The sequence below is a fragment of the Phyllobates terribilis genome, unplaced genomic scaffold (genome assembly GCF_046119375.1).
Source record: "Phyllobates terribilis strain yellow unplaced genomic scaffold, ASM4611937v1 Scaffold_11__3_contigs__length_659146591, whole genome shotgun sequence".
NCBI lineage: Eukaryota > Metazoa > Chordata > Amphibia > Anura > Dendrobatidae > Phyllobates > Phyllobates terribilis.
Genome location: NW_027362771.1, coordinates 283,529,156 through 283,555,620, shown reverse-complemented (window position 1 = coordinate 283,555,620; position 26,465 = coordinate 283,529,156). Strand labels below are relative to the sequence as shown.

The 26,465-nt window shown below is 42.4% G+C and overlaps 1 protein-coding gene across 4 annotated transcripts in view; it reads right to left on the bottom strand.

The window, feature by feature from the left end:
- Window positions 1-26,465, bottom strand: part of USP6NL (USP6 N-terminal like) — a 224,722-nt gene that overhangs the window by 125,485 nt on the left and 72,772 nt on the right. Inside the window, exon 1 of one of the 4 annotated variants that reach the window (XM_073652399.1) lies at window positions 10,802-10,889. The exons of the other annotated variants lie outside the window; for them this stretch is intronic. Within the exon in view, the coding sequence (XP_073508500.1) occupies window positions 10,802-10,874 (73 nt within the window). The 5' untranslated portion in view covers window positions 10,875-10,889. Of the gene's footprint in view, window positions 1-10,801; window positions 10,890-26,465 lie in introns of those variants that run through there. 4 annotated transcript variants of the gene reach the window in all.

Sequence of the window (26,465 nt, the reverse complement as noted above, 5' to 3'; positions counted from 1 at the left end):
AGATTTGAAAAGAAAAAAAAGGCTTTAATGTTTTAAATCCACAAGGAAAAAAATAAGCAGCACGTGCATAAGATTTCAGGAATCTCATTCACTTCGCTGGTACTGAAAAACAGGTTTTTTTCCATTGGCAAAAACACATGGGAAAGTCCAAGTCAAAAACGAAGTGTGTGATCAAGCCCTAAATGTGAGCAGAGCTTTAGCAATTAGTAGTTATAGCACTTTTATTGGTTTGCCTAGGATCAACATTAATACACAACTATGAAGCACAGGTGCAGACGACCATATATTCTCTCATCAGAGAGAAACTGATCAGAGTGTGATTAGCATAACTGACCCGAGTATGATCCGATTCTCTGGGAATAGGAGAAGATGAAGATAAAAAGAAATGTCTCCATCTTCTCCATTCTGTCAATGAGTGGATAGTGAACTGCACTCAGATGTCATCCAAGTGCGGCCCCGATGGTTTCCAGGGAATCATTGTTTTGCATGGTGGTGTGTGATCAGAGTTGGGTCAAACTCAGGCATGCTGAAAAAAAATCTGACATATGCACAACTCTACAGCATAACATTGGTTCAGGCGCAAACCAAAGTTTTGTCGGATCACACTCGGCCGGAAACACGCTTGTCTGCACCGGCTGGGTTGGGTTTTTTCTGATCTTGGTTTAGTAGTTTAGGACCCTTCATGTTATCTACTGTATTCTTGTTTGCATATGAGCAGGTTTAGACATGGTTTACTGAAAGGCTGTACAAGGGAGGGAACCACAGTGACCTTTAGGCTATAGTCACACTATCAGTATTTGTAAGTCAAAATCAGAAGTGGAACAATCCGAGAAAAAGTATAATAGAAATCTTCTGTATTTATCACCCACTCCGGGTTTTGGCTCACAAATACTGAACGTGTGACCATAGCCTTACTGTGGCTCTAACGTGGCTAAAATCATGCGCCACAAAGGGCATGTACCAACTTAGCAAGTTATGGATTATCCACAGGTGATCACTTGGACCCCTGTTGATCCTATAAACACTGATGCATACCTTTTTATTGTGAATGAAGCTATAGACATGCACGCCATCGCTCCATTCACTGCCTATGGGACGGCCAGATCTACACAGCAACAAGAATCACTCTGCCGCCTGAGCATATGAAGTTCCAGGTGGTCAGACGGACCACCGGAGCCTGGGATGTGTTACCCCCAGAACGAAACACATTAGGGAGAGGAACACAAAGGATCAGCAGGGGGTATTATTTTTTATTATTATTAAAGCTAAAATGTATGTTTCATGTGAAAAGTTAAATATTTAAGTGTGCTTATTAAGCATCAGCTTGAATGTATGTAGAGGTCATGCAGCACAGAGACCACGATGTGCGCACATTTTAGAAATGTATGCAGAAATAAAGAGAATGAAGCTGGAGATTTCAGCCACACAATATGAACCATTTAGTACTTACAGGAAGAAAAGATGAAGGATTTGAAACGACCTTTACTGAACCTGGATTTTTACTGGAAATGTTACAGTTAGTGAAAGAAACCTAAAAGTGTGTCAGGACTGGAAAAAAGTTCTCCAACAGGAGTGGGCAAAGCAGGCGGTGCCAGGCTGTAATCAGCTGCTGAGCAGGAAGGTGGTACTCCTCGGTGAGCACTGATGCCCCTGTCACGTTATTAAAGAAGAAAAATGCAGACTAAGTAAGGTATCGCTCCGGCACTATAGTTTATTTTTATTGAGAACATGGCGCTTTTTTATTATTATTAGTCGCATGATGTAGGTGCCAAGTTATCCATACTGCGGAAAAAAAGTCACTGCACGCTGTGCGTAGCCAGGCAAGCATACCGCCATACACCTCTGGTGGGGGCCTACTTCCCCTGAGAACCATGAGGGACGGTCAATATTGAATGACATGACATTATCTGACCAGAGGGAGAATCGGGAGGCTCACATATACGGTACATTACAGCACACTTAGCCACAATATTAGTGGGACTAGCAGAGTGTGGCAAACATTAGTCTTGGCTAGAGAAAAGAGAACAAGTTAGTAACCCATTCACATACAGCAGAAAAAAAAAAGAATACAGAGCCTTCACTATATTAGAGACTTACAATTTCAAGGCATGCTCTATAGCAAGTTACTGTTACAGAACTGCAAACCCTGCTTGTTGCTTCATTATGCACTAACAAAATAAATTCTAGGTTTGCATGTGAATTGTAAAACCGCTTAAAATTCGCATGTATTGTATGAAAAATCGTAATTCCTACAGATCCTGTAAATAACTGTATCCTACGTACAAGAGTTTCCCCATTTATAACCATTCCAACTATTGCATTGTTACCAGAGTGTGAACAGGCCGCTCTTTATAACAAGACAAGTGATCCATTGTTACCAAACCTCTTCATTTAAGACAGAACAAAGGAAGTTTCTTTAGAAACGCAGTTACTTGTATGTATCCATGTATAGAACAACAATCCAAGATATCATTATACTGAGTGTTACATAAGATGTATTCTTCAAAGTGTGTATTCCTCTACCACAGCGTTTCACGAAGTTTCTATGCCAAGTACCCCTCAGAAACATTGCGGCCTTCTGTGCTATGCCATTTATGTAGAAAGGCCTACTTGGCTGATTCAGGAGTCCCACCCTTTTGTAGCCAACGCAAAGAAATCAATCTTCCCACTTCAGCCATGACTAACCATGGCGAGAATAACCCTTTAAGTGGGGGATTGTCGTGAAACAAAGTGGTCCTGATGAGATCGCAGAATTTACTTTTTCAGCGCCAAACATACATAATACATCACAACATTATATGTTTCCAAAGTGTAATTTTAAAGCTTAGAGTTTAAAGGGATTGTTTTATCATAAATAGTTAAAATAGCAGAGTACTTGTACAAAACAAGCAACTTTGCAATTTACCTCTTATTAAAAATCCTCTCCATTCTCAAAAACGGATGTATTTCTAATTTATTCCTTAGTACTAATTACTTCTAGCGCTTCTCTGAAACAGGCTGGATAGCTTGTTCACTGGGTCCAGCCAACTTCTCTGCCACTACGCTCCTCTGATGCTTCAAGAGAAAAGCTGCCTGAGCCACAGGTTTTACCAGCGGCCCAACCAGGTCAATGGTCCAAATAGTCAACCAAGAAGGAAGCATCATGTTCACTACTTCTTTAAAGGGACTCTTGTTACAGAATGACTGTTCAAACCAAGTACAGGCGCTCGGTGCTTCAGGGCAGGACCAATCATTTATATACACCTTCCCACCAGCTTGATTTCCATCTATCTCCACCCTTCTCTGACTCTGTGAAGCCAGATCTGTCAAAGAGGGAGAGGAGATAGAGGGAAAACAAGGAGATGGAAAGGGGTATTTTAATAATTGGCTCCGCCATGAAGCACAGAGTGGCGGGACCTAATTTGAACAGTCATTCTGTTCTGACAAGAACTAGAGTCCCTTCAAGCTTTCAGATGATACCAAGATTAAACCTCCTGCCTGAATATAAGGGAGCAGCAAGTACTTGGATCAGGAGCAGTATATATTTTATGCTTTGTGGATGTAGGCCAGTGTAAAGTGATGAAGAGGGGGGACTTTTTGCTTTTTTTGGCTCCATGACCGGCATCTCAATGAGAGGTTTTTGTGCTCATCAAATCTGAAGAATTTGAAAGACACCGGAGTAAGTGATCTGTACGCTGTGGGATTTTAAAGACAAACAGATATTTATGCATTTTTTTTTTTATTTATTTTTTTTTTTACAAAGGTTTAAGCTTAGATGCAAGATTGAACGAAGGGACACAAGTGTAAACTGCTGGGTGACATTTTCATGACATGTCAATATGTAAACATTGATACTTAGATTTATGCGTGTTGGAAGTGAGAATTTTTTTCCAAAACTCCTTAAAAGAAGCTGTCCACTGCTAGGACAACCCGTTCTCCTACTCCACGCTTGGCCCCGATAAAATTAAAAAAATCTTATGCTCACCTCCGGTGCCGTTCTGACAGAGTCTACACTCGGACGGTTGTAATGACACGTGAGCCTGGCAACCAATCAGCGCTGGTATCACTATCTCCGCCATCGGACAAATCGAACATGAAGAGGAAGTCCGGGCTGCGGCTGCTCTCTGATTTCCTCTTCATGTTCAATTCGTACAAAGGAGGGGACAGCGATACCGGCACTGATTGGTTGCCAGGCTCACATGTCATTACAACCGCGAGAGTGCAGACTCTGCTCAGGCACAGGAGGCGAGTATAAGGCTATGTTCACACGTTTGGTTTTCATCATCACAAATCTGCAGCAAAACCCAATCTCTGGCAGGAAATCCGCTGCGTCAAAAATGCAGGTTTTGCTGCGTTTTTTTTTCATTGTCCTACTGGCTCTATTTATGCATGTACATAAAGTTCTGTGAAAAAAAAAAACAAACATTCTATTTTGTCATCAAAAACGCTGAAAAAAAAACTGATGCAAATTTTGGAGTGTTTTTTCAGGTGTTTTTACTCCCTATGGGTGAAAAAACACTGAAAAACCCAACCAAGAAACAAAATACGCAACAACAAAAAAACATGCTGTGTGAACAGAGAATTCTGCATAAGGCAGCTAAAAATCTGCAGCAAAAAAAGTTGAAAAACCCAACATGAGTTAACATAGCCTAAGCTTTTTTTTATTTTAATCGGGGCCAAACATTTAGATCAAGAAGCGGTTGTCCTAGTAGTGGACAACCCCTTTAACTCCTTAAAAACGAAAAGGGGCTTTTTTTGTAGGTTTAGAGAGGTTTGGGGAAGGGGTGGGTGGTGTGGGGGGCTGCTTATCCTAGAAAACCCATTAAAATTCTCTTGCTTGGTGGCTTCATTAGCTACTATCTAGACTAATGTTCCTGAAGTGACCTTAAGAATCAAGTCTATTTATCGGCTTCAGGATACACGATTTTAAAGCGTGATCTAGGAATATGTGGGAAAGAGCATTTAATATTTGGCACAATTCAGGTCTGTAATCTAATTTTGAAGTTTATATTCAGTAAGGGTGACAAATGATCAAGATGCTTGACTACATGGTGTACCCAGTGTAAATTAGAGTTCGCAGAGGAGTCGTGAATGCCTCTAGGATAATATCTGCTCCAGGAATTCAGCCAGAATAAGTTATTCAATAGCGACATCATGGCCTGTGAGCCAATCAATAATTCATGGCCTCTTGGAATCTCAATCTTCCCAATACCTGTACGTTTTCAATATTCTGGCTCCAATGCCATAGACCAACTCAATCTGGCTACTGGGACAAAGCAATACACAGCCCATGTACATTTCATGTTCTGCAAACAAGCACAGAGATGACAGACAGATCATCAAAGCCATTTTCTAAAAATCATACCAGTCGATTTCTAATTATAGTTTATTTCTTGTGAGTGCCATTTCTTTTCTCCTGAAAACACCTTTCTCAAAATCTGTTCCAAAAAAACACCATAGAAAAGGTTCAATCTCACCGAAGCTTCTGAATGCAGTTATTACTCAGGGAGCCTGCATGAAAGCAAATATATTTACCTACAAAAACCTCCAGCAATTGTGCTACAGACGATAAAGCGGCCTGAAACGGAATTTCTGTCTTCTGTATACAATCTGCTGCCTGCATTCAGAGCGCGAGAGGGAAAAACCTAGATTGATTACAAAGATCCAACTACTAGGATTGTAAGAAATTCACCACTCCAGGATTAGATTTTTGCCTTATTGCCAAGGCAATCGTTGAATGGATTTGACAAAACCAGTGCTGTGTTTTTTTTTTCATCTTTTATTACCCAGACATCCATGGGTGTAACGAATGTTATACTAAAAGGGTACTGGCCTCCCCAAGTCATCAGATCTCAAGGGTACAGTGAAAACAGGTCGATGAGAGAGAAAACGGAACTCCTCTATCAGCAGAGTCATTGCGGCTTTCTCTGGTTAATCAATATTGTGTCCTACATGACACACAAAATATAAGACTTCTCCTCCTGACCCCATGTACAGTAATTCAGAACAAGTTTGGGACAACCATTGGGAGTCGCTTCTCATTTCATTTCCTTTACATCACTGAACTAGGTCAAATTTTTTTTTTTTTAGAAATAAATAGTACACGTGAATATAAGCAACTTTGTAATATATCTGGACTAATTTTACATTCTCAAAATTCTGAATTTACAGGTTTTAGTCTTCAGTGAATACAGACTTTCACAGTCTGCCTGCGATAGATGACAGTTGGTGCTCATAAAGTTCTATGGAGAACAGTAACTGTCGTTTCAGGAGAATTTGCAGCAGAATGTCTAGCTACTCCACTCTCCATAGAATTTTGAAGGCACCGACTGATTTCTGTTGTCATTAAATACAGACTTTACCCATGAATTGAGAGTGAACGATCAATCCAGGAAAAGAGTGGATTCCTCTGATATATTACAAAGTTTATCTTATGTACTTGTGTGCTATTGATATATGAAATGACATACGGTATCTATAAAATATGGCATGCAGTACTGTTTGTGGTCACCATGCAGCTCTAAAAAATGACTACCATGAACAGGCTTGGCGTAAGCTACTCAGTTTTCCAGATGCAAGCTGGAAGAAAAGTCAGGTAGCTGGGTATCGAACAGGAGGTACAAAATCGCAAAAGTAAGCGGATGGTCAAAATTCAATCCGAAGTCAGAAAACAGGAGAAATCAGAAAGAAAACACCAGCACGGACTAGAGCTGCAAGCCAGGTAAGCAGGACATTGACCTGAGGTGGAAGTCTGAAACCTAGGAGTTTAAAGGGGTGGTCCACCACCTAAAATGTATTTTCTAACTATCTAGCCTTACACCCTAACCACTTTTGTAATTTGCTTTATTGCACAATACCCTACACTCTTCCCTATCTATCTAATGCCTAAATGTGTGGGTTTTTGTTTTTTTACTGTAGTTCCTGTGAAGTTCTGTTTGAGAGGAGTCTCAAATGTGACGTTACAGGAGGCTAGGGCTGCACTTACTCCCCGCTATGTCCATCACCCCTCCTGGAACAGGAGGACACAGGGGGCAGCACTGCAGTTACTTACTAGCTTCTTGCGTCGCCACCCCCTTTAAAGATGTCTGTATCTTGGGTGATGGACGCTGTGGGAGAGGCGAGTGCAGAGCCGGCACTCTGTTTCCATCTCCGCTGCTGCCTTAGCTTGAGAGAAAGAAGACGTCAATGGGGGTAGAGACATAAGCAGTGAGAGACACCAGTGCTGCCCCACAGCTTCTACCACCGCTCTCAAATGAACTGTAATCAGGGGACAGCATTGGTGTTCCTCAGTGCTTCCTTCACTGCCCTCTGCTGATGATTAGTTGGAGGGCAGTGCTAGAAACTGTGGGTCGGCCCTGGTGTCACTCACTGCTTCTATCTCTGCCCCCTGCTGACGTCTTTCACAGTTAGAAGAAGAATGCTGCAGCGAACTGCACTCTCCTCTCCCACAACATCCATCACCAGGATGTCTTCAGACGAATGGGGCGGTGCAAGAAGCCAGTGAGTAACTGCAGAGCTGCCCCCTCTGATGTCCTTTTCCAGGAGGGGCGATGGACACTAGTGAGTGCAGCCCCAGCCTCCTCTGACAACACATTTGAGACTCCTCTCAAAACGAAAATGTAACAGGAAGTACAGTATAAAAAAAAAACATTTAGGGATTAGCTAGATAGGGAAAAGTGTAGGGCATTGTGTAATAAAGCAAATTACAAAAGTGGTTAGGGTATAAGGATGGATATTTAGAAAATATATTTTAGGTGTTGGACCACCATAGGCCCCCCTCCATCCAGGGCTTTCAGAAAGGAGTTATTAAAACTCAAACAATTAACCTCATAGCTCCCTGATCTAACGGCACCAAAATTCCCATAAGTAAAACAGGACTGATGAAGTCACCCACAACAAAGGTGAGGCGCCCCCTGACGAAGGCAGACGCCGAAACGCACGTCAGGACGTTTGTGACGCCATACCAACACGAGGAAATGCCCTCAGGTGAACCTATTGTAGCTGATTTTTGGTATTAAAGAAGAGGCACCACCTAGCGACCAAAGCTGAAACACTGGGGTACTGGAACTAGCACAGATGTTATTTTTCCCCACCTCACATGGCGGTTCTCTGCAGCGCTCCTGATGAGGTGTCCCACTATAGTACTGAGGTATTGAGGGAGAAGGGGACGACGTGCTAGGAAATATAAAGTGGCAACAAGTGGTGAAGCATTGGCCCTTTCCATTTTGGACTGCACAAGTTCTCCCATTACAGTTTTTTTTGTCTTGATTTGCAAAAACCATCACAGCTGTGACATGTGAACCCAGTGATCGTAATGAAGGTGTCCTCCATAATCCACAGTGCTGTCCAAATAATGGCATTTTTTCTAGTCTCTGCAACCTTGCTGGAGCCAGACGCAGAAGTGTAAAGAAAGACATTATACTTTAGGTCCATTCCCAATTTAGGTTTCTAAAAGCATAGACTTCTACTTTGATCTGTAATAATATGGAATGTTCTGCTGCTCAATATGTATTTCAGTTTGTTGCATCTGGATCCACAGTACATGGAATCTAATCACCAGGATCTGTAGGGTTTACCTCTGGGCTTGTATCACTGACAGATTCACATGTCCTACTCTAGTCTGTCTCATGGCCAGAACTCGCCTGTTCACGTGAATGGGTCAGTCACAACAAACACCTTGTCATCTGCTTGAAGAACCTTGAAAACCTATTGGCTTTTGTTTTTTCGATATAAGAGAAACAAAACACATACTGAAGGTGTGACACGCGGACCCCAAAAAATATATAGGTTAACATTTTAAATGAAAAGTACATTAAATTAAAAAAAAAAAAAGAAAGGGGGGGGGGAACCAACTTACCCCCTCCCGACCTGACAATTTTTTTATTTTTTTGTGCCTCCATTTTTTCCTCCCCTTCTTCTACAAGCCACAGATTTTTTTTTATTTTTCAGTCAGACATATGAGGGTTTGTTTTCGTGGGATGAGTTGTACTTTTAAATGACGCCACACATTAACATGTGAAGTACTGGAAAGTGGAGAAAAAATTCCAACAGCGACGAAGCTAGCCCAATTCTGCAATTGTGGGGCTTTTATTTACCGCGTTCATGATGATGTAAAAATGACTTGGAAATACAATTTTCCAGGTTAGTGATAGCAAACTTTTTCTTTGTTTTTTTTTGTTTTTTTAAAGTGGTGAGAAAAAAATTGGAAATTCGGAAAATAAAAAATAAAAAATCCACTTGTGTCGCCATTTATTGAGACCCTGTGTTTTTTGCTCCCTGAACAGATGTTTTTATCTGTACCACTTTTGGGTAGATAAAGTCTTACTGAATAAATTCGAGCCATCATGGTGTCCAAAAAAACAAAATAGACATTTTGATCTGTTTTTTCCCTCAGAGGGTTTACCGATCTAGTTAATTTTAGTTTGACAGATCAGCCTTTTATGGACATAGCGATACCATAAGTATTTTTCTTTTCATTGCTTTATTTTTATTGGGAATGGGAAAAAGTTGTGACTTTTTCTTCACATTTTTTAAAACTCTTTACTTTTTACTGTATTTTATCATCTTCTTAGGTATATAACTGTAAATTGGAAAAATCACAGTCTACTATGAATAACAGCCACAGGTTGGTTTTTACTGGAATACCATCATGACAGGCCCGGGGGTCTTGAGCAAACCCTTCATGGCAACCCATCGGTGCTCCACTATTAGGTCATGGGGAAGCCGATGGGTTGTTAGAACAGCACACCCCCTAGGCTGTGCGCTGTACATGCTGCTGTCGGAGATTGACAGCAGCATTTAACGGGATAACACCCGCAGGCAGAGCTCCGCTCCACTGGCATCAGATGGAGTGCCAGGGGGTAAGCACATTTGACTTTGCTAGCAATTTGTACATTAGACGCAAGCTTTTGGCTGTAAAAAATTAAAACTGGAAGTCTTTTCCAAAGAGGTTGTCCACTACTAGACATCCCCTGCTTAATCAAGTCAGGGGTCCAGAGAAAACAAATCAATGGTTACTTACCTCTGCCGCTCCAGCGATGTCAGCGCTGCGGTGTGACATGGCCGCTGCAGCCAGCGTCACGTCACCCTCCAGGAACAGCATGGCCGACATGACCGCAGGAGCAGAGGACGCACAGTTTTTACTTCCTATGGGGCCTGAGTTAATTGAGTAGTGGATGCAGGTTGTGTGTATATTGTATTATACATGCATCACGATAAGAAGCATGTGTATAAATTATAGACACTGTCATAACACACGCTTTAGCATTTCTTTTTACCAATAGTCCATTAGGCAAATAGCTCAATTCTGATTTTCAGAAGAAAAATATGCTAATATAAAAGGGGTTACATAATAGAAAAAAACATTATTAAGGCCATTCATTATGCATTACGCCTGACCTAATTATCTCTCCACTTGCAAAATTCATTCTCTCGGAATTTTAATAGTTTCCTAAATTTCATACAGAGCATTTTCAAATACCTGCTAATATATATCCGAATGCAGCCAAGCCGAGCGACCCCAGACCTACACGTCCAACACATCTGTATTCTGAAAGCTCGCATAAGTTAATAAAGTCAGTAACAAATCCTACAGACAGATACATCAGGGTAGTAAGCACATTACAGCGCGACCTCTGGGAAAGAGTATGTCACCAAAGCCCTTTATGCTGTAGAAGAAAGAAACAGTACAAAGGGGTTAACACAAAAAAAATAGGGGGAAGCGGGTGATGAAAAAAGTAGCCCCATCCCTGACCACTGCTTATGTGAACATCTCAAGACTCAAGAGGAAAAGGCTGAGGATCACACTTTCCAAGGCGCCTACCTTTCTTTGCTGTGGCTGCTCTGCGTCTCGATGGGGAGACCAGTTCTTTCACAATCTGCAAGACTTGAATCATTGCTAGTTAGCGAGACAAGACGCCAGCTGCTCATACATAATGCCAACAGGTTTCATCGCTAGGGCTCATTGTATTCCTCTCCTATGAGCTCCAGCAATGCAGAAAAGGAAGATCATACCTTCTCGGAGATGCTTCCCCAGATGCTTTTGAAAGCTTAAAGGCAACCTTCAGGACTAGCAGCAGATGCACGGAGCGTGGTTAGATCAGGGAATGCGGCTATGTTCATTACAGTCAACTAAAGCATATCCAGCCCTCAAAGTCTAGCAGTGTATAGCAGCAGGAATAATCACCTCTTGTCAGGTTTTATAGAGATAAGAAGAGCACGACAACAATAAGAAGATTGCAAAGCACGAACACCAGGAAACTTTTACACAATGAGACGAGGATAGCGAGAGGCTGAGATGGAGAATCTCATGCAGTGCTATGTGCATCACGCAGCCCTGCAGCCATACATTACACAGCAGCACATGCCTGCAACCACCAACTAACACCAGACGCTGACCGATACAACACCAAGGCAGATCCGCCACCTTTATATGGTCTAGAGATGAAAGCCAGAGACAGCTGCCGTTCTTAATAGCCACGGAGCTTCCAACTTGAAGGTGAATCTGTTAGCAGATTTCACAATATAAACCGCATTCATTATTACATAGATCTCTTAGACCTGATGGGGCTGGTGCTCAAACTGTGAAAGGACATGTCAGAATGGCTGTCTAGTCCTTTGTGAAAGTTTACCTGTTTAACCCTCAACTGGTGAGGTGGGGTTTTCCACACCCCAGGGAATTTTTGTTTGGCTGCATTCTTTGAAAAATGCTGGTATGAGGATACGTGGCTCACTAGCTTCCATCCATTTGTGGGTGTCAAAAATTTGTTATACTCATGTGTAATCAATCGCCAATAAGAAAACGATTACAACAAACGTGATCTTTACATTTTCTGTAAAAATAAGAGATTTCTAAACACTGGGGTACAGGAAACCCCACATCACCAGTTGAGGGTTAAAAGGGAATCTGTTAGCAGGTTTTTGCCACCTCATCTTAGAGCAGTAGAATGTAGGGAAAGAGACCCTGAATCCAACGCTGTATCACATTGTTTACTGGGTGCAGCAGTTGACACAATCAAATTTCTTAGGTTTCGTATTTACATAGTCTATATACAGTGAGCTGCAAATTATCTGAGACGGAGGCGTGGTCAGACTAGGTCTCACAGCTGCTGTAGTCTAAGCAGTGATAATCTCCTGGTGATAAAACCTTCATTGTAAGTATAACAAAAATGGGAATATTAAAACATAATATTTATTATAAATATTTAAAATATCAGTATAAAAATGGAGACACACAAACAAACAAAGCAAGCCCACCTGATAGTAAACCACAGGTGGGTAGGTGTGTTACAACACAAAGCAGTATTGCATATACAGTGGGGGAAATAAGTATTGGATACACTGCCGATTTTCCACCTACAAAGAATGGAGACGTCTAATTTTTATCGTAGGTACACTTCAACTGAGAATCTTAAAATAAAAGGCAGAAAATCACATTGTATGATTGTTAAATAACAAAATTGCATTTTATTGCATGAAATAAGTATTTGATCACCTACCAGTTAGCAAGAATTCTGTCTCTCACAGACCTGATAGTTTTCCTTTAAGAAGCTCTCCTACTCTGCACTCACTACTTGTATTAAGTGCACCTGTTTGAGTGTGTGGACAGGAGTCTTTTATACAGGTAACAAGTTCAATCACTCCAACCTCTCCACCATGGCCAAGACCAAAGAGTTGTCTAAGGACACCAGTTATAAAATTGTAGACCTGCTCAAGGCTGGGATGGGCTACAGTATAATAGGCAAGCAGCTTGCTGAGAAGGCAACAACTGTTGGCGCAATTATTAGAAAATGGAAGAAACACAAGATTACTGTTAATCTTCCTCAGTCTGGGGCTCCATGATGATTCTGAGAAAGGTCAGGAATCAGCATAGAACTACACAGGAGCACCTGGTCAATGACCTGAAGAGAGCTGGGACCAGAGTCTCAAACACCACCATTAGTAACATACTACGCCGTTATGGATTAAAAATCCTTCAGGCACACAAGGTCCTCCTGCTCACGCCAGTACATGTCCAGGTCCATTTCAAATTAGCCAATGACCATCTGGATGATCCAAAGGAGGCATGAGAGAAGGTCATGTGGTCAGATGAGACCAAAATAGAACTTTTTGGAATCAACTCCACTTGCCATGTTTGGAGGAAGAAGAAGGATGAGAACACCGTCCTAACCGTATGGCGGTGAAACATCATACTTTGAAGGTGCTTTTCTTCAAAGGGGACAGGGCGACTGCAACGTATTAAAGGGAGGATGGATGGGGTCATGTATCTCGAGATTTTGGCCAACAACCTCCTTCCCTCAGTAAGATCATGAAGATGGGTCATGTCTGGGTCTTTCCAGAATGACAATGACCCGAAACACACAGCCAGGGCAACTAGAGTGGCTCCGCAGGAAGCATTTTAAAGGTCCTGGAGTGGCTCTCGAAGGGAGCTGAAATTCAATGTTGTCCAGCGACATCCCTGAAACCTGAAATATCTGGAGAGGATCTGTATGGAGGAGTGGGCAAAAATCCCTGCTGCAGTTTGTGCAAACTTGGTCAAAAACTACAGAAAAAAGTCTGACCTCTGTAATTGCAAACAAAGGTTTCTGTACCAAATATTAAGTTCTGTTTTTCTATTTTTCTACTTATTTCATGCAATAAAATGCAAAAATCATACAATGATTTTTTTTTATTATTATTATTTTTTTTTAAGATTCTGTCTCTCACAGTTGAAGTGTACCTTTTCTTTGTAGGCGGGAAAACTTGCAAAATCGAAAAAAAAAAAAAAAAAAAAAACACCTAATTTTGGCGGTTTGATATTTTTTTTTGTTTTGTTCTTCTTATGCAGTTTACCGATCGGATTAATTTACTTTAAATATCCAATCAAAATATCTCAAAGCAGTGATTGCAAATGTGTATTTTACATTTTTTTTTCATTGTTCTATTTTTAATGGTGCAAAAGGAGAGCAATTTGAATTTGCGATTCTTTAAATATTTTTTAACTTTTTTTCCCTCGCTTTAATAGTACCCTTGTGAGACTTGAAGCTGAGATCGTCTGATCGCTTGTGCTATACATACCAGGTCTTCAGCGCTGCTATGGATAGCAAAAATCACGATCTATGAACGTCGGCCATGAGCCGGCGTTCACAGGTGTATCAATGACAGGCACGAGGGTTTTCTGCAGACCCCCGGCTGTCATGACAACCCATCGGCGCCCTGCAATCACGGGACTTGTGACGCACCTCCGGCCTGTGCATTTTAAATGCCACTGTCGGTGATTGATTATCAATTCACTTGGTAACAGCTGTGGGTGGATCAGCCATCAAGTGCGGGGAAAGATGTGGGCTCAGCGCCGGAGCCCACATCAAAGGAAGGGACATGGCCAAGGTCATAATTACCGTATATTCCGGCGTATAAGACGACTTTTGAAGACTGAAAAATCTTCTGTCTAGTCTGGGGTCGTCTTATACGCCGGTAATGCTTTTGAACTTTCAGAAATTGACATGCGGGGATACTCTGGGGGTGTTAATAAGCTGCCGTGGCCGTATCCCTGCCATGTCGGAGTTAATATAAGGTGGAGGGAGTTAAAATACTGCGGCGGTAGGTCCAGACAGTCAGCGCTTCTGTGCTGAAATTGACACATCGCTGCGTATTCCCAGCTCCGGACACAGCGCAGGGCTTCTGTGCCGACAGCTTTCACTTGTCACAGAAGCGCTGCGCTGTGTCCGGAGCAGGGAAGTTCGCATCGCTTCTGTGACAATATATGAAAAGCCGGCAATTCAGCAGCGGCATAAGCCGGCACCCGACAATTTAGAATAGAAAGAATAGAGCTTCACACATAGATTAGATAGATAGAAACATGTCAGTCACATATATATGAAGTACAGTGACAGTATTGCTTACTGTACTTGTCATTTAGTGTAAAGGATTTATTAAAACAAATAATAGTGTTTTCATGCACCGTCTCTTTAAAAAAGCCGGCCGGCAATTCAGCATCGGTACCCGACAATTTATAACAGACAGAATAGAGCTTCACACATAGATTAGATAGATAGAAACATGTCAGTCACATATATATGAAGTACAGGGACAGTGCTGGTTACTGTACTTGTCATCTAGTGTTAAAATAACGGATTTATTAAAAAAAAAATTGGCGTGGGGTTCCCCTTAATTTTAGGCTCTAGCGGAGGTTAAGCAGACGGCTGGGGCAGATGTTTGAAGCCTGGGAAGGGGGTAATACCCACGGAGCTTCCCAGGCTACTAATATCAGCCCCCAGCTGAATACCTAGCCTTTACTAGCTATTAAAATGGGGGATCCCAAAAAAATGACGTGGGGTCCCCCCTATTTTAATAGCTAGCAAAGGCTAGGCAGACAGCTGGAGGCTGATATTAATAGCCCAGGAAGGGAGCCATGAATATTGGCCCCCTCCCAGGCTAGAAACACCAGCCGTCAGCCGCCCCAGAAATGGCGCATTCATAGGATGCGCCAATTCTGGCACTTAGCCTCGCTCTTCCACGCTGCCCTGTAGCGGTGGCAGGGGGTAATGGGGCTGGGGTTGATGTCAGCTTATAATGCCAGCTGACATCAAGCCCAGGTTAGTAATGGAGAGGCGTCTATAAGACACCCCCATTACTAACCCCATAGTCAAAGTTAAAAAAAACACAAACACCCAGAATAAAGTCCTTTAATTGAAATAAAGACACAATTCTTTATTGTTCTAAATTAAACCATACTTACCATCACGCCCATTCCAGCTGAAGCCAACGATCTCCTGCAATAAAAGAAAAATAATAAAGCAACCTCATCCTTACCTTTCCATGGTTCCCAGGACAGCTTCAGCTCTGCTACATCGAGATGACAGGCTGGACCGCAGCAGAACGCTGCCATCCAGCCTGTCATCCCGCAGACACTGAGAAGCGCAGGCATGCTTGTGCTCCTCAGTGTCTCGCTGTGACGGCATCCAGATGAGCCGACAATGAACTCAGCTCACCTCCTGGACGTCCGTCACTGACAGCGTGGGAAACTTCTACTGCGCATGCGGGGAGCAGGAGAATTTTCCCACGCTGTCAGTGACGTGCATGAGGTGAGCCGAGTTCATTGGACATGATCTCGGCTCATCTGGATGCCGTCACAGTCAGACACTGAGGAGCACAAGCATGCCTGCGCTTCTCAGTGTCTGCCGCATGGCAAGCTGAACGGCAGCGTTCTGCTGCGGTGCAGCCTGTCATGTGAATGTAGCAGAGCTGGACCGGTCCTGGGAACCATGGAAAGGTAAGGATGAGGTTGGTTTATTATTTTACTTTTATTGCAGGAGATCGTTGGCTTCAGCTGGAATGGGCGTGATGGTAAGTATGGTTTAATTTAGAACATTAAAAAATTGTGTCTTTATTTCAATTAAAGGACTTTATTCTGGGTGTTGTGTTTTTTTTAATTACTTTACTAGAAATTCATGGTGGTCATGTCTAATATTGGCGTGACCCCCGGGCTTAGGGCCAGCTGATAATGCCAAGCTGGCCCTAACCCCTTTATTACCCAGTGAGCCACCGCACCAGGGCCCTGGATGAGTTGGGTACAGCGCCAGAAGATGGCGCTTCTATGAACGCGCCATTTTCCGGGGTGGCTGCGGACTGCAATTTGCAGCGGGGGGGGGCCCAGAAAGCTTGGGCCTCCCTGCGCTGCGGATTCCAGCCCCCAGCTGCCTAGTTGTACCTGGCTGGACACAAAAATAGGGCGAAGCCCCACGTATTTTTTTTTTTTTTAATTATTTCATGAAATAATTTTAAAAAAAAAGGGCTTCCCTATATTGTTGTGTCCGGCCAGGTACAAATAGGCAGCTGGTGGTTGGGTGCAGCCCGTTCCTGCCTGCTGTACCTGGCTGGACACAAAAATATGGCGAAGCCCCACGTCAACATTTTTGGGAAAAATTAATTACAAAATTAATAATTTAGGGACTGCATCTTTATTAACCCCTCAATTGTCATTTAGTGTTAAAATAAAGGATTTTTTAAAAAGAAAATTGGCGTGGGATCCACCATCATTATAGTCTCTAGCGGAGGTTAAGCAGACGGCTGGGGCAGATGTTTGAAGTCTGGGAAGAGGGTAATACCCACGGAGCTTCCCAGGCTACTAATATCAGCCCCCAGCTGAATACCTAGCCTTTACTAGCTATTAGAATGGGGGACCCCCCCAAAAAATGACGTGGGGTCCCCCCTATTTTAATATGTTTATGAGTGACAGTTTTCCTGCTATATACCTGCATGTCATAAGAATTTAAATTAAAAAAAGGACCATGTTAAATTCAAATCTGTTTTTTTTTTATTTTTACCGGTGTTTGGTATGCGTTGGAAAAGGGGTAGTCTTATACGGTGAATATATCCTAAACTCTATATTTTAACAGGAAAGTAGGGGGGTCGTCTTATACACCAGGTCGTCTTATACGCCGGAATATACGGTATATGTAATCGGCCATGAAGGGGTTAAAATGGACAAACTTTTAAGTACAACTTTGTTGTTGTTTTTGTATTTTACCACTGGATAAGTATCAGTAATGTACATTTCCTGTGTGTAGTAAAATACCTACTGATCACAGTCTGCTGTCAGTGTCGCTCCGATCCTCTTCTGCACCACGTGACCGGAGTTATGACTGCCCAGCGTTTACCTCACTTCTTAATGTAATTCTATGAGACTCAGAAAGAGGCTCTCATAGGCTTATATAAGTGAAGATCGTGACTGTTAGCAGTGACTTCCAGACAGTCAGAGCTGTGGTCACAAGATGGCAGAGAAAGTCCTAAACAGCGCCAGAAACAGGCAAAGACAGCCACTGGTAACTATTTTACTACACTCAAGAGAGCATACGTTACTGATATCTATCCGGTGGTTAATAAAAGTGTGCTGTATCCATAGTGCTTCATTCACTTGATGAAAGCTAATCTAGTGTCCTTTCTGCCTCTAGCTACGTGGTAAATACATCTCATCAGCGACAAACCCATGGACTGATCCATTTCAAAGATTTTCTTTTCTGCTTTGCAAAAGACTTTAAGGCTTCAAAGACTTTGGCGCTTCCGATTAATTGAGTCCTAAACCAGCAGGAGAAGAGCTGCAGTAAGTTCCAGCTCCACCAACTAATCAATACCATCATCCCACTGTCTACACAGAAAACCTGTTAGATGTATTATAGATCGCACACGCTGTTCACATGTTACAACAGTAAGCAGGGGATAAGGAGCACGCTTGGCATTAAAGGAAAAGAGCTTACACTGCAAAGAGTGTAAAATCCACAACAGATATGCCTCACATAGAGCAAGTTGCACATTTCAGAATCTGCAGAAAGTACAGAAATCCATGCTGTTATCTTCTCCTGTGTGTGAACATGGTTTTACAAAACCCCATTCATTTGCCTTGTAGTCTAATCTATGGTAGATTTACACTATGATCCCAAACTGAAACAGGCAGCAACTCCGTGCAGAGCTTTATGCTCACACACACAACTTGACATTTTTCTGGGTCTGGCCAAAAAAAATTATAATTACTTACCAGTAATGGTACGCATGGCCCCCTAATCCCAATCCTGGCACACATGGCCCCCCTCATCCCCATCCTGGCACACATGGCCCCCCTCATTCCCCAATCCTGGTACACATGGCCCCCCTCATTCCCATCCTGGTATGTATGGCCCCATCACCACACACACACACACACACACACACACACACACACACACACACACACACTTCTACTCACCTTCCTTCCTCACCTCTGCTCCAGCACTGCGTCCTGTCTGCCAGCAGCTCATGTCAGCATCTGAGCAGTGCATGACATCATAGCCATGCGCTCTCAGACGCTGAATGTGAGCTGCCGGCATATTCACTCCTCTCCACACTGGGACTATGGGCGTTTAGAAGAGTGAATATGCATACTCATTAGTAGCAGGCACTATCAGCAGGAGTCGCGGCTCAGCGCTCCTGTGCCCGCTACTAAAGAGAATGAATATTCACTCTTCTCCACGCCCATAGGAGTGGAGAAGAGGGAATATTCATTTCCCTTTAGCAGCGGGCACACGTGGAAGCTGCAGCAGCGGCTGCTGCGGATGCCCCGCTCCTCCGCCGCAACCCCCACCAACAGAACATGTATATACTCAAGTATAAGCCGAGGGGGACTTTTTCAGCACAAAAAATGTGCGGAAAACTCAGCTTATACTGTAGATATTCTGTACTTGTTAAATCGCCTAACCAACAACTGAAGTATATATGAACTGGTACTAAGACTTAGGGTGAGCAGGTTCTTTGAATCACTTGACTTCTGCTTTCATTAACTGCTAACTAGGCCCTGGGAAGGGCTCCTAGGTGCAGTTGCTGGGCCATTGGCCACTGCTTAAAATATTACTTAACATCAAACCCAATATTGTTGACATTTTTCCATTAAAGTAAGGCCCCCTAAGGCCATGGCCCCACTATCAGTATTTGGTCAGTATTTTTTCTCAGGAGTGAGATCCAAAACCAGAATTGGTGACTTGTTTCTATTAGGCTATGTGCCCACGTTGCATTTATGAAGCAGAAAATTTCTGCTGCATAAATGCAAGTCCTCTCCCGGAAAAACGCATGCGGAATTCCGCACGCGTTTATCGCGCATTTTTCGCGCGTTTATAACGCGTTTTCCACATGCGGAATTGCTTTGCGTTTTTTATGCATTGGACAAAGGCAATTCCACTTGCGGAAACGCAAAATTAAATGACATGCTGCGGATTTTTGAACGCGGCATAAACGCTGCGGAAAAATCCGCATCATGTGCATAGAACTTGCAGAATCCCATTGGGGACCATGGGGTGCGGATATACATGCGTTTTTCAAGCGTTTACGCTGCGGAAATTCCGCAGCATATACGCTTGAAAAATGCTACGTGGGCACACAGCCTTAGGCTGAGTTCACACGATGCGTTTTTCATGCGTTTCCGCGGCGTTTTTGCAGTTGCGGAAACGCATTAAAAACTCATGGTAGAAGGGCAGCAATGTTCCCCAATTGAAATCCGCATGTGCTGTGCCCATGATGCGGATTTTTCCGCAGCGTAAACGCTGCGGTCAAAAATCCGCAGCATGTCATTTAATTTTGCGGAAACGCTGCTCTTTTGCCGCCATTGACTTGCATTAGACCGCATGGAATCCGCATCACTGTATATGTTGATGCGCTTTTCATGCGGTCTAATGTGCGGATGGTACCCGGGTGTGGAAGAGAGGACTCTCATCCAGACCCAGGTACCATAAAAAAAAAAAAAGAATAAAATAAAAAATATATATATTCTCACCTTCTGACGGCCCGCGCTGCGTCCTGCCGGCTTCCCGCGCACTTCACGGTTGAATGAAGGACCTTCGCTGACGTCAGAGTCATGTGACGGGTCACGTGACGCTGACGTTGGAAGGTCCTACAGTCTTCACTGCCGGCAGCCGGGACCGATGAAGCAGGACACCGGGGGCCATCAGATGGTAACGTATAGATTTATTTTTTATTTTTTGACTTTCACACACTATATAAATCCATGCCGGTTGCATGGATTTATATAGTGTGAAGTTGACAAGCACTTTCCAAGTGATGCTAAAATCGCTTGGGAAGCGCTTGTCAACCCGCATGCGGAAATGAAAGTGAAGAACGCTTCATTTCCGAATGTCCCTGGCAGGAAACCGCATGTACAATCCGCATGCGTTTTTTCCTGCCAGAGAGATGCAGAAACGCTCAGGAAAAAATCCTGAGCATTTCTGCATCGTGTGCACATAGTGTCAATGACCACCTAATGGTTCAAACTATCTACCCAACTCTATGCTGTCAAGTGTAGATTTAGCCTCCCAGAATGCCAAAGGGGTTCCAGAAACCAGAAGAAATATTTATTAGTACTTTATTAGAATCAGATTTTAACAATCTTTTTTTTGTTTTTGGGGTGTCCCTTAGGATGTAACAATAAGTCCTCCTAAGAAATTTATTTAAGCCTAAACTGACATCTGTAGTTTGAGATTTCCATTTTAGAGCATTTCTGGTTACCACATCCTACCCAAGTACTAGGAGTTGATAGACCTAGAAAAGGCACCAAAAAAAAAAAAAAAAAAAAGATGTAAGCTATTCAACAGAAAGAAGAGCCATGAGCAAACATTCATTTAGGGATGATATAATGTATCCAATTCTCTATAATGGCATCAATTTTGCAATTTAAAATGCATGCTAATAATACAATCCAACCATGAAGATTGTTAGCTGAAACCATTTAAATGCAAAGTAGATTCGTTTTCGACTAAGAAAACCCAGTGATGACCCCCACCTCTGATACACCATTCCCCACCCCACCCCACCCCACGAGGAAATGACTCAGTCAGAAAGATCTAGAACGCATATGGTATTGGCCAAAGCTCAGGTGGTCTTAAACCAAGTCATTAGAACCCTGTCCCTTCCACCATGTACTTTATGGGCGTATCATCCTGCTCTTGAGTAATAGGCAGAACGGTCTTACTTCAGTGCAAAGGCATTCACCTTCACTAGCGGAGATGTTCCTCCTTCGCTACAGGAGTCTGACCAGTAAGGGGATATTTGAACTCATCCATTGATTCCTCCCCTTATAGGCTTATTGTATGGTTGCAGTTTTATCACTCCAAAAGTGCATTGAATGGATATTTAACCAACTCACCACTTAGTTCAATCTACCAGTTTTATGACCAATGCCAAAATACTTAATGGGTATACAATGTTTTTGTTCAGCTTAACCATGCCTAAGCTACAAATCCCACTTAGAGGATGATCTGGAACCTAAATGATTAACCAACTTAAATGCCAACCAGTTGGGATTAGGACTTCAGACCCCAAAAGATTAACTGGACTTACAATGATTTAATTTGATTAAGGCCACGGCCCCACTATCAGTATTCGGTCAGCATTTTTTCTCATGAGTGGGGGCCAAAACCAGGTGAGGAACAATCAGAGAAAAGGTATAATAGAAACAAGTCACCAATTCTGCATTTATCACCCACTCCTGGTTTTGGCTCCCACTCCTGAGAAAAAATACTGACCAAATACTGATAGTGGGGCCATGGCTTTATCCTTCTAGATGGGGTTGGTCACGTTTGTGATAACTGAGATGTAGATATTTTGCAAAGCCAAAAGTCGAGTCCATTTTTTGAGACTCCACACATTAGACTTACAATAGTTTCATTCTGATTAGTGCAACCATTTACACCTCCTATCAAAGGGACAAACTGGGACATGGATATCATATTGAACTTGGCCGCATTTAAACATCTAAGTATGAGGGATTGACTGGAAATCTGTTGTACTCACCAGCTGCCCTATTTTATCAAGACCCCCCATTGTTTAATAAAATCACCACAGACCGACGGTATCATCTGGAAGCCATCCTTACAAATATCAGCAGTATTGCTTGTAAAGGGTAGTGAAGCTTTGAGACAGTAGTGAAAACGGACCTACAAGTCTCAAGTCGGCTGGCTAGCTAGGCAAAAGCCACGGCCCCCAAAGTTGTACATACCACTGAAAGTCATACCCCAGTGAAAAACCCCAAGTCAAGCCATGAGGCAGCCAAGAGAAAAACACTAGATCTGAGGTGGCAGGCTATTCAACTACAAAGCGGCCGGAAAACCTTCAGGCAGGCCCAACACATTAGACATGAGGCGGCCGGCCTAACACACAAGCCCAGACACTACTGAGATTCGAACACAGGATCTGTTGGCAAGACACACACTTCAACAAATTAACAGAACCAAAAAGAGAAAAGCCAGGCTGCACGGCCACACGCCAGGCTGCACGGCCACACGCCAGGCTGCACGGCCACACGCCAGGCTGCACAACATGCAGGAATCCCAATGCTGCAGGACCACAAACACAAGACCACAGGCCAGACACCAAACATAGGTAGGCACTGAAGCATTAAATGTAGATCCTCCAAAACGTATGATAACATTTCAGTGGACAACTGGGTTCCTGTACTCACGACCATTCTTACTAGAGGTTGCTATAGAACACGCTATGGTGTTCTACGATTTATGGCTCTTTCATTTAAAAAACAGGAAACCAAATTGAAGGAGGAAGTGGGAGTTGCCATTTTATTTTGTGCTCTTGACTCCCTGTCCAGTGATAGGGGAAGGTCCTACTCTCTCTCAGGTGCTGTAATGGTTGAGGTGGTGTAGGGGCGAGGGGAGTATAATCAAAGCCAAATTCTCAAAAAGTATATATACTAAAACATTACATAAGGATTTGAAATTCTGTAAAATGTATACACAAGCACACAACGTATGTGAGATGGCCACACTGTACTGTTTGCTGTCCGCAGAAACCTAGGTGGAAATCAGTCACAAGGCTCTCTTGTATAGCACAATAGAGGGTTATTCTCTTAACTATAGAAGTTGGTAGTTTTTGCCCTCCCAAAGGCTTGTTCACACATTGGGGTATTTTTTGTGCATGTTTTTACTGCAGAAAGAAAACATAGCGTTTTACAGTAACTGCCAGGTGAATGATATTTCTAAAATCTCATGCACATGATTCATTATTTTTTATTGTAGATTTGAACCTGGAGGTTATGTTCCCACAATGAGCTTCACACTGCATATTTGCGGAAAAAAATGCAAGTAACCCATTTTACTTAATGGGGGTAGAAATGGTGCAGAAAATCTGCAACATCAAAAACTCACCAAAAGCTCATCGTGGGAACGTAGTCCAAGTGTTTTGTGAAATCTGCACGTCATTTGTGTTTTTCACCCAAATTACTGAAAAGAAAAAGTAAAGTAAAAAATGCGGCAATTTAAACAGCGTTTTTCCTGCCAACACTCGAGTAGTTACAGCAGATTTTTATGCTGCAAAAACCAAACGTGTGCACACAGCCTAATGAAATTATGAACAACATATTTTCACAGCTGCATGTTAGTGTAACAGATATTAAAGAAGCACTCCCATCAAAGGTTTTATCCTTTTAGCACATTGTAATCATATTATATAGCAATGTGCACTTACAATTGCTCATTTTGCCTTTCTACCCAGCTAATTCTTCTCTTTTCTCAGATCTATGTAAAAACAGGAAGTCTCTTGTCCCTGCATTTATCATTCCCCTCTTCAACTCCTGACCCAGCAGCTCCCTCCTTCCTCCTACCAGGGACTTTTGCTGTGAATGATGAGTGATGCAAGGAAAATTCACCTCCTGTTTCTACATACAGCTTAGATGATCTAATGGAAAAAGAATTATCTGGGTAGAAGTGCAAAATGAGCAATTGTAAGTGCACAGTGCTGTATAATATGATGATTGCAATATATTAAAAAGGATAACAATTTTGATGAGAGCGTTTCTTTAATAGAGCACCCAGGCTAATAGCCAATTGCAGCACAAATTTACACAGGAAATTCGACGCGAACCATATAACAGTCACTTTGTGCCTTTATTGAGACCAGCCAAAAATTGGTATTGATTTGTCCAGAAGTATAGAAAAATAAAACCAGCAGCCAAAAGGCAAAAACTAACGTTCCTCACTACATTCCAATATTCAACAGGAAGCACCATCATTTTATAGAATGGTTAGTGCTTGTTTTTTTCTTAAAGCATTGCTTTAAAAATAAGTTGCCTGTGAAAACAAGTTATCACCTATCCAAAGGAACCAAGAGAAGTCTTCGGTTCATTCAACATAAATGGATCCACATGTCCATGAGGCCCAATATCTCTGCACACTGTGCCCCAGAACAGTGCACCACCACAGAGTTTTATTTCTGTCGATTTGGCGGTTCTGATGTCCGTGCCGGACTGGGCCTGCAGGCCACAATTTGCCCAGGTGTAGTCCTGCTGAACCGGGATTCATAAAATGTTAAATTTAATTTTAAAAAGATGGAAACCTTTCCAAGTCATTTCATGCAGTCCATTTTCATTAATCACAACAGCCTTATCGGGTCAAAGATATATTGTATAAACGTATGCATGTTGTATTGTGAAACCTGGTGACGGTTCAGATGTGTGCAGCCCCAGAACCAGAGTCTGGGTGTAGGTAGAACAGATAGCAAGCTTAAAAAGGACATATAGGCAGGGAGGATGGGGAATGTTTTTATAGGGCTGAAACCTAATAGTCAATATTTAATTAACAAAGTTTACTTCTCTTGGCATGCGCCGTTGTCAGTTCCAATGCATGCTCAGTATGTTCTCCCTCCTCGTCGTAACTGCGGTCTTTTCATAGGCAATGTACTACAGTGTTCGGCCCTACGCTATCACTCCTATTTCCACGAGTTGGCGAGGGAGCGCAATGTCATAGTGCGGCCAGCAGGGAAAGCATGTTCGATATGGACAACCGCCACATGCTCAGTAGAGCAGCCATCCCCTGGAACGGACATCAGTGATGATCATGTCCTGTTTTAGCGCGGTGAAAGCAGTGGGCAGTGACTGCAGCCCCGGGCCCTTCAGGACGTTCCATATGACTTTCCTAGCATGCACTGAGGAGTCTCATGCAAAACATCATCAGAAATGAAAAAAAAAATTCTAAAAACCGGAAGATGGCATAGAGTGGGAACAGTAGGGACTTTTCAATTGATATACATTTCAAAAGGGATTAGTTTTGAAGAATAGTCAGACATTGACTAAGATTCAGACAATCCCTTTAATACAGACCTATTAGACTCTCTCAATCACTGTAACTGTAAACATTTCCAGCAATGTCAGTATGCCTGCCTCATTAGTACTATGAATATAACGAATATAAGGTAATTAAAATGATATGGATCAAATGTACATCTATTCGCAAGCCAAATTTATAAAAAAAAAAAAAAAAAAAAGGACATTGCTAGAACTGGCCACGGGGGAGTTGCTCTTAAGGCCTAGAAGTTGTAAAAGTTTATTTTACAAACCTTATGCCAAAACAGAACCTTTCTAGATTTTTTTTTTTATAAAACACACACACACACACACACACACCTTAATTACAATGCAAAAAAAGAAGAATATATCCATAATAAAGAACAGCTTATCTATCTGCTGGCATCCATGTCAAGGCAGATGAAAATGTATAGAACGCATCCAATTTAATTGCTTTGCATTTAACTTACTCACTTGGAAATCAATATGGCAGCTTAGTCAGGAAAGACAAAAAAATGCTGAGCTTGGAAAATCAGCCAATTAAAACTTGGAAAATAATGGAAGACATCAGTAACATCGCACGATACTTGAATACAGATGCACGTTATGTAACTGTCACTCGTGATACCAAGATCAGTTTTAACGTGTCGTTAGCTTTATTTTTTATAGAGTAAAAAAAAAAAAAAAGAATATTTTTGGCTTTGGACGTCATGCTGGTGGCATACAGTGTTGCTACATGGATCCTATATGCAATATACTGCAATACTGTGACATCATTTCATCTGAAGTCTAACAATAGGCAAACCTGGCAGACAGGGGCCGTCAGTAGAATCCCTAACAAAGTTGCACTATAACACTATAGTATACAAACATTAAATATATGAAACTAGAATTGTATTACTGCTCTAGAAAATAGGAAAAA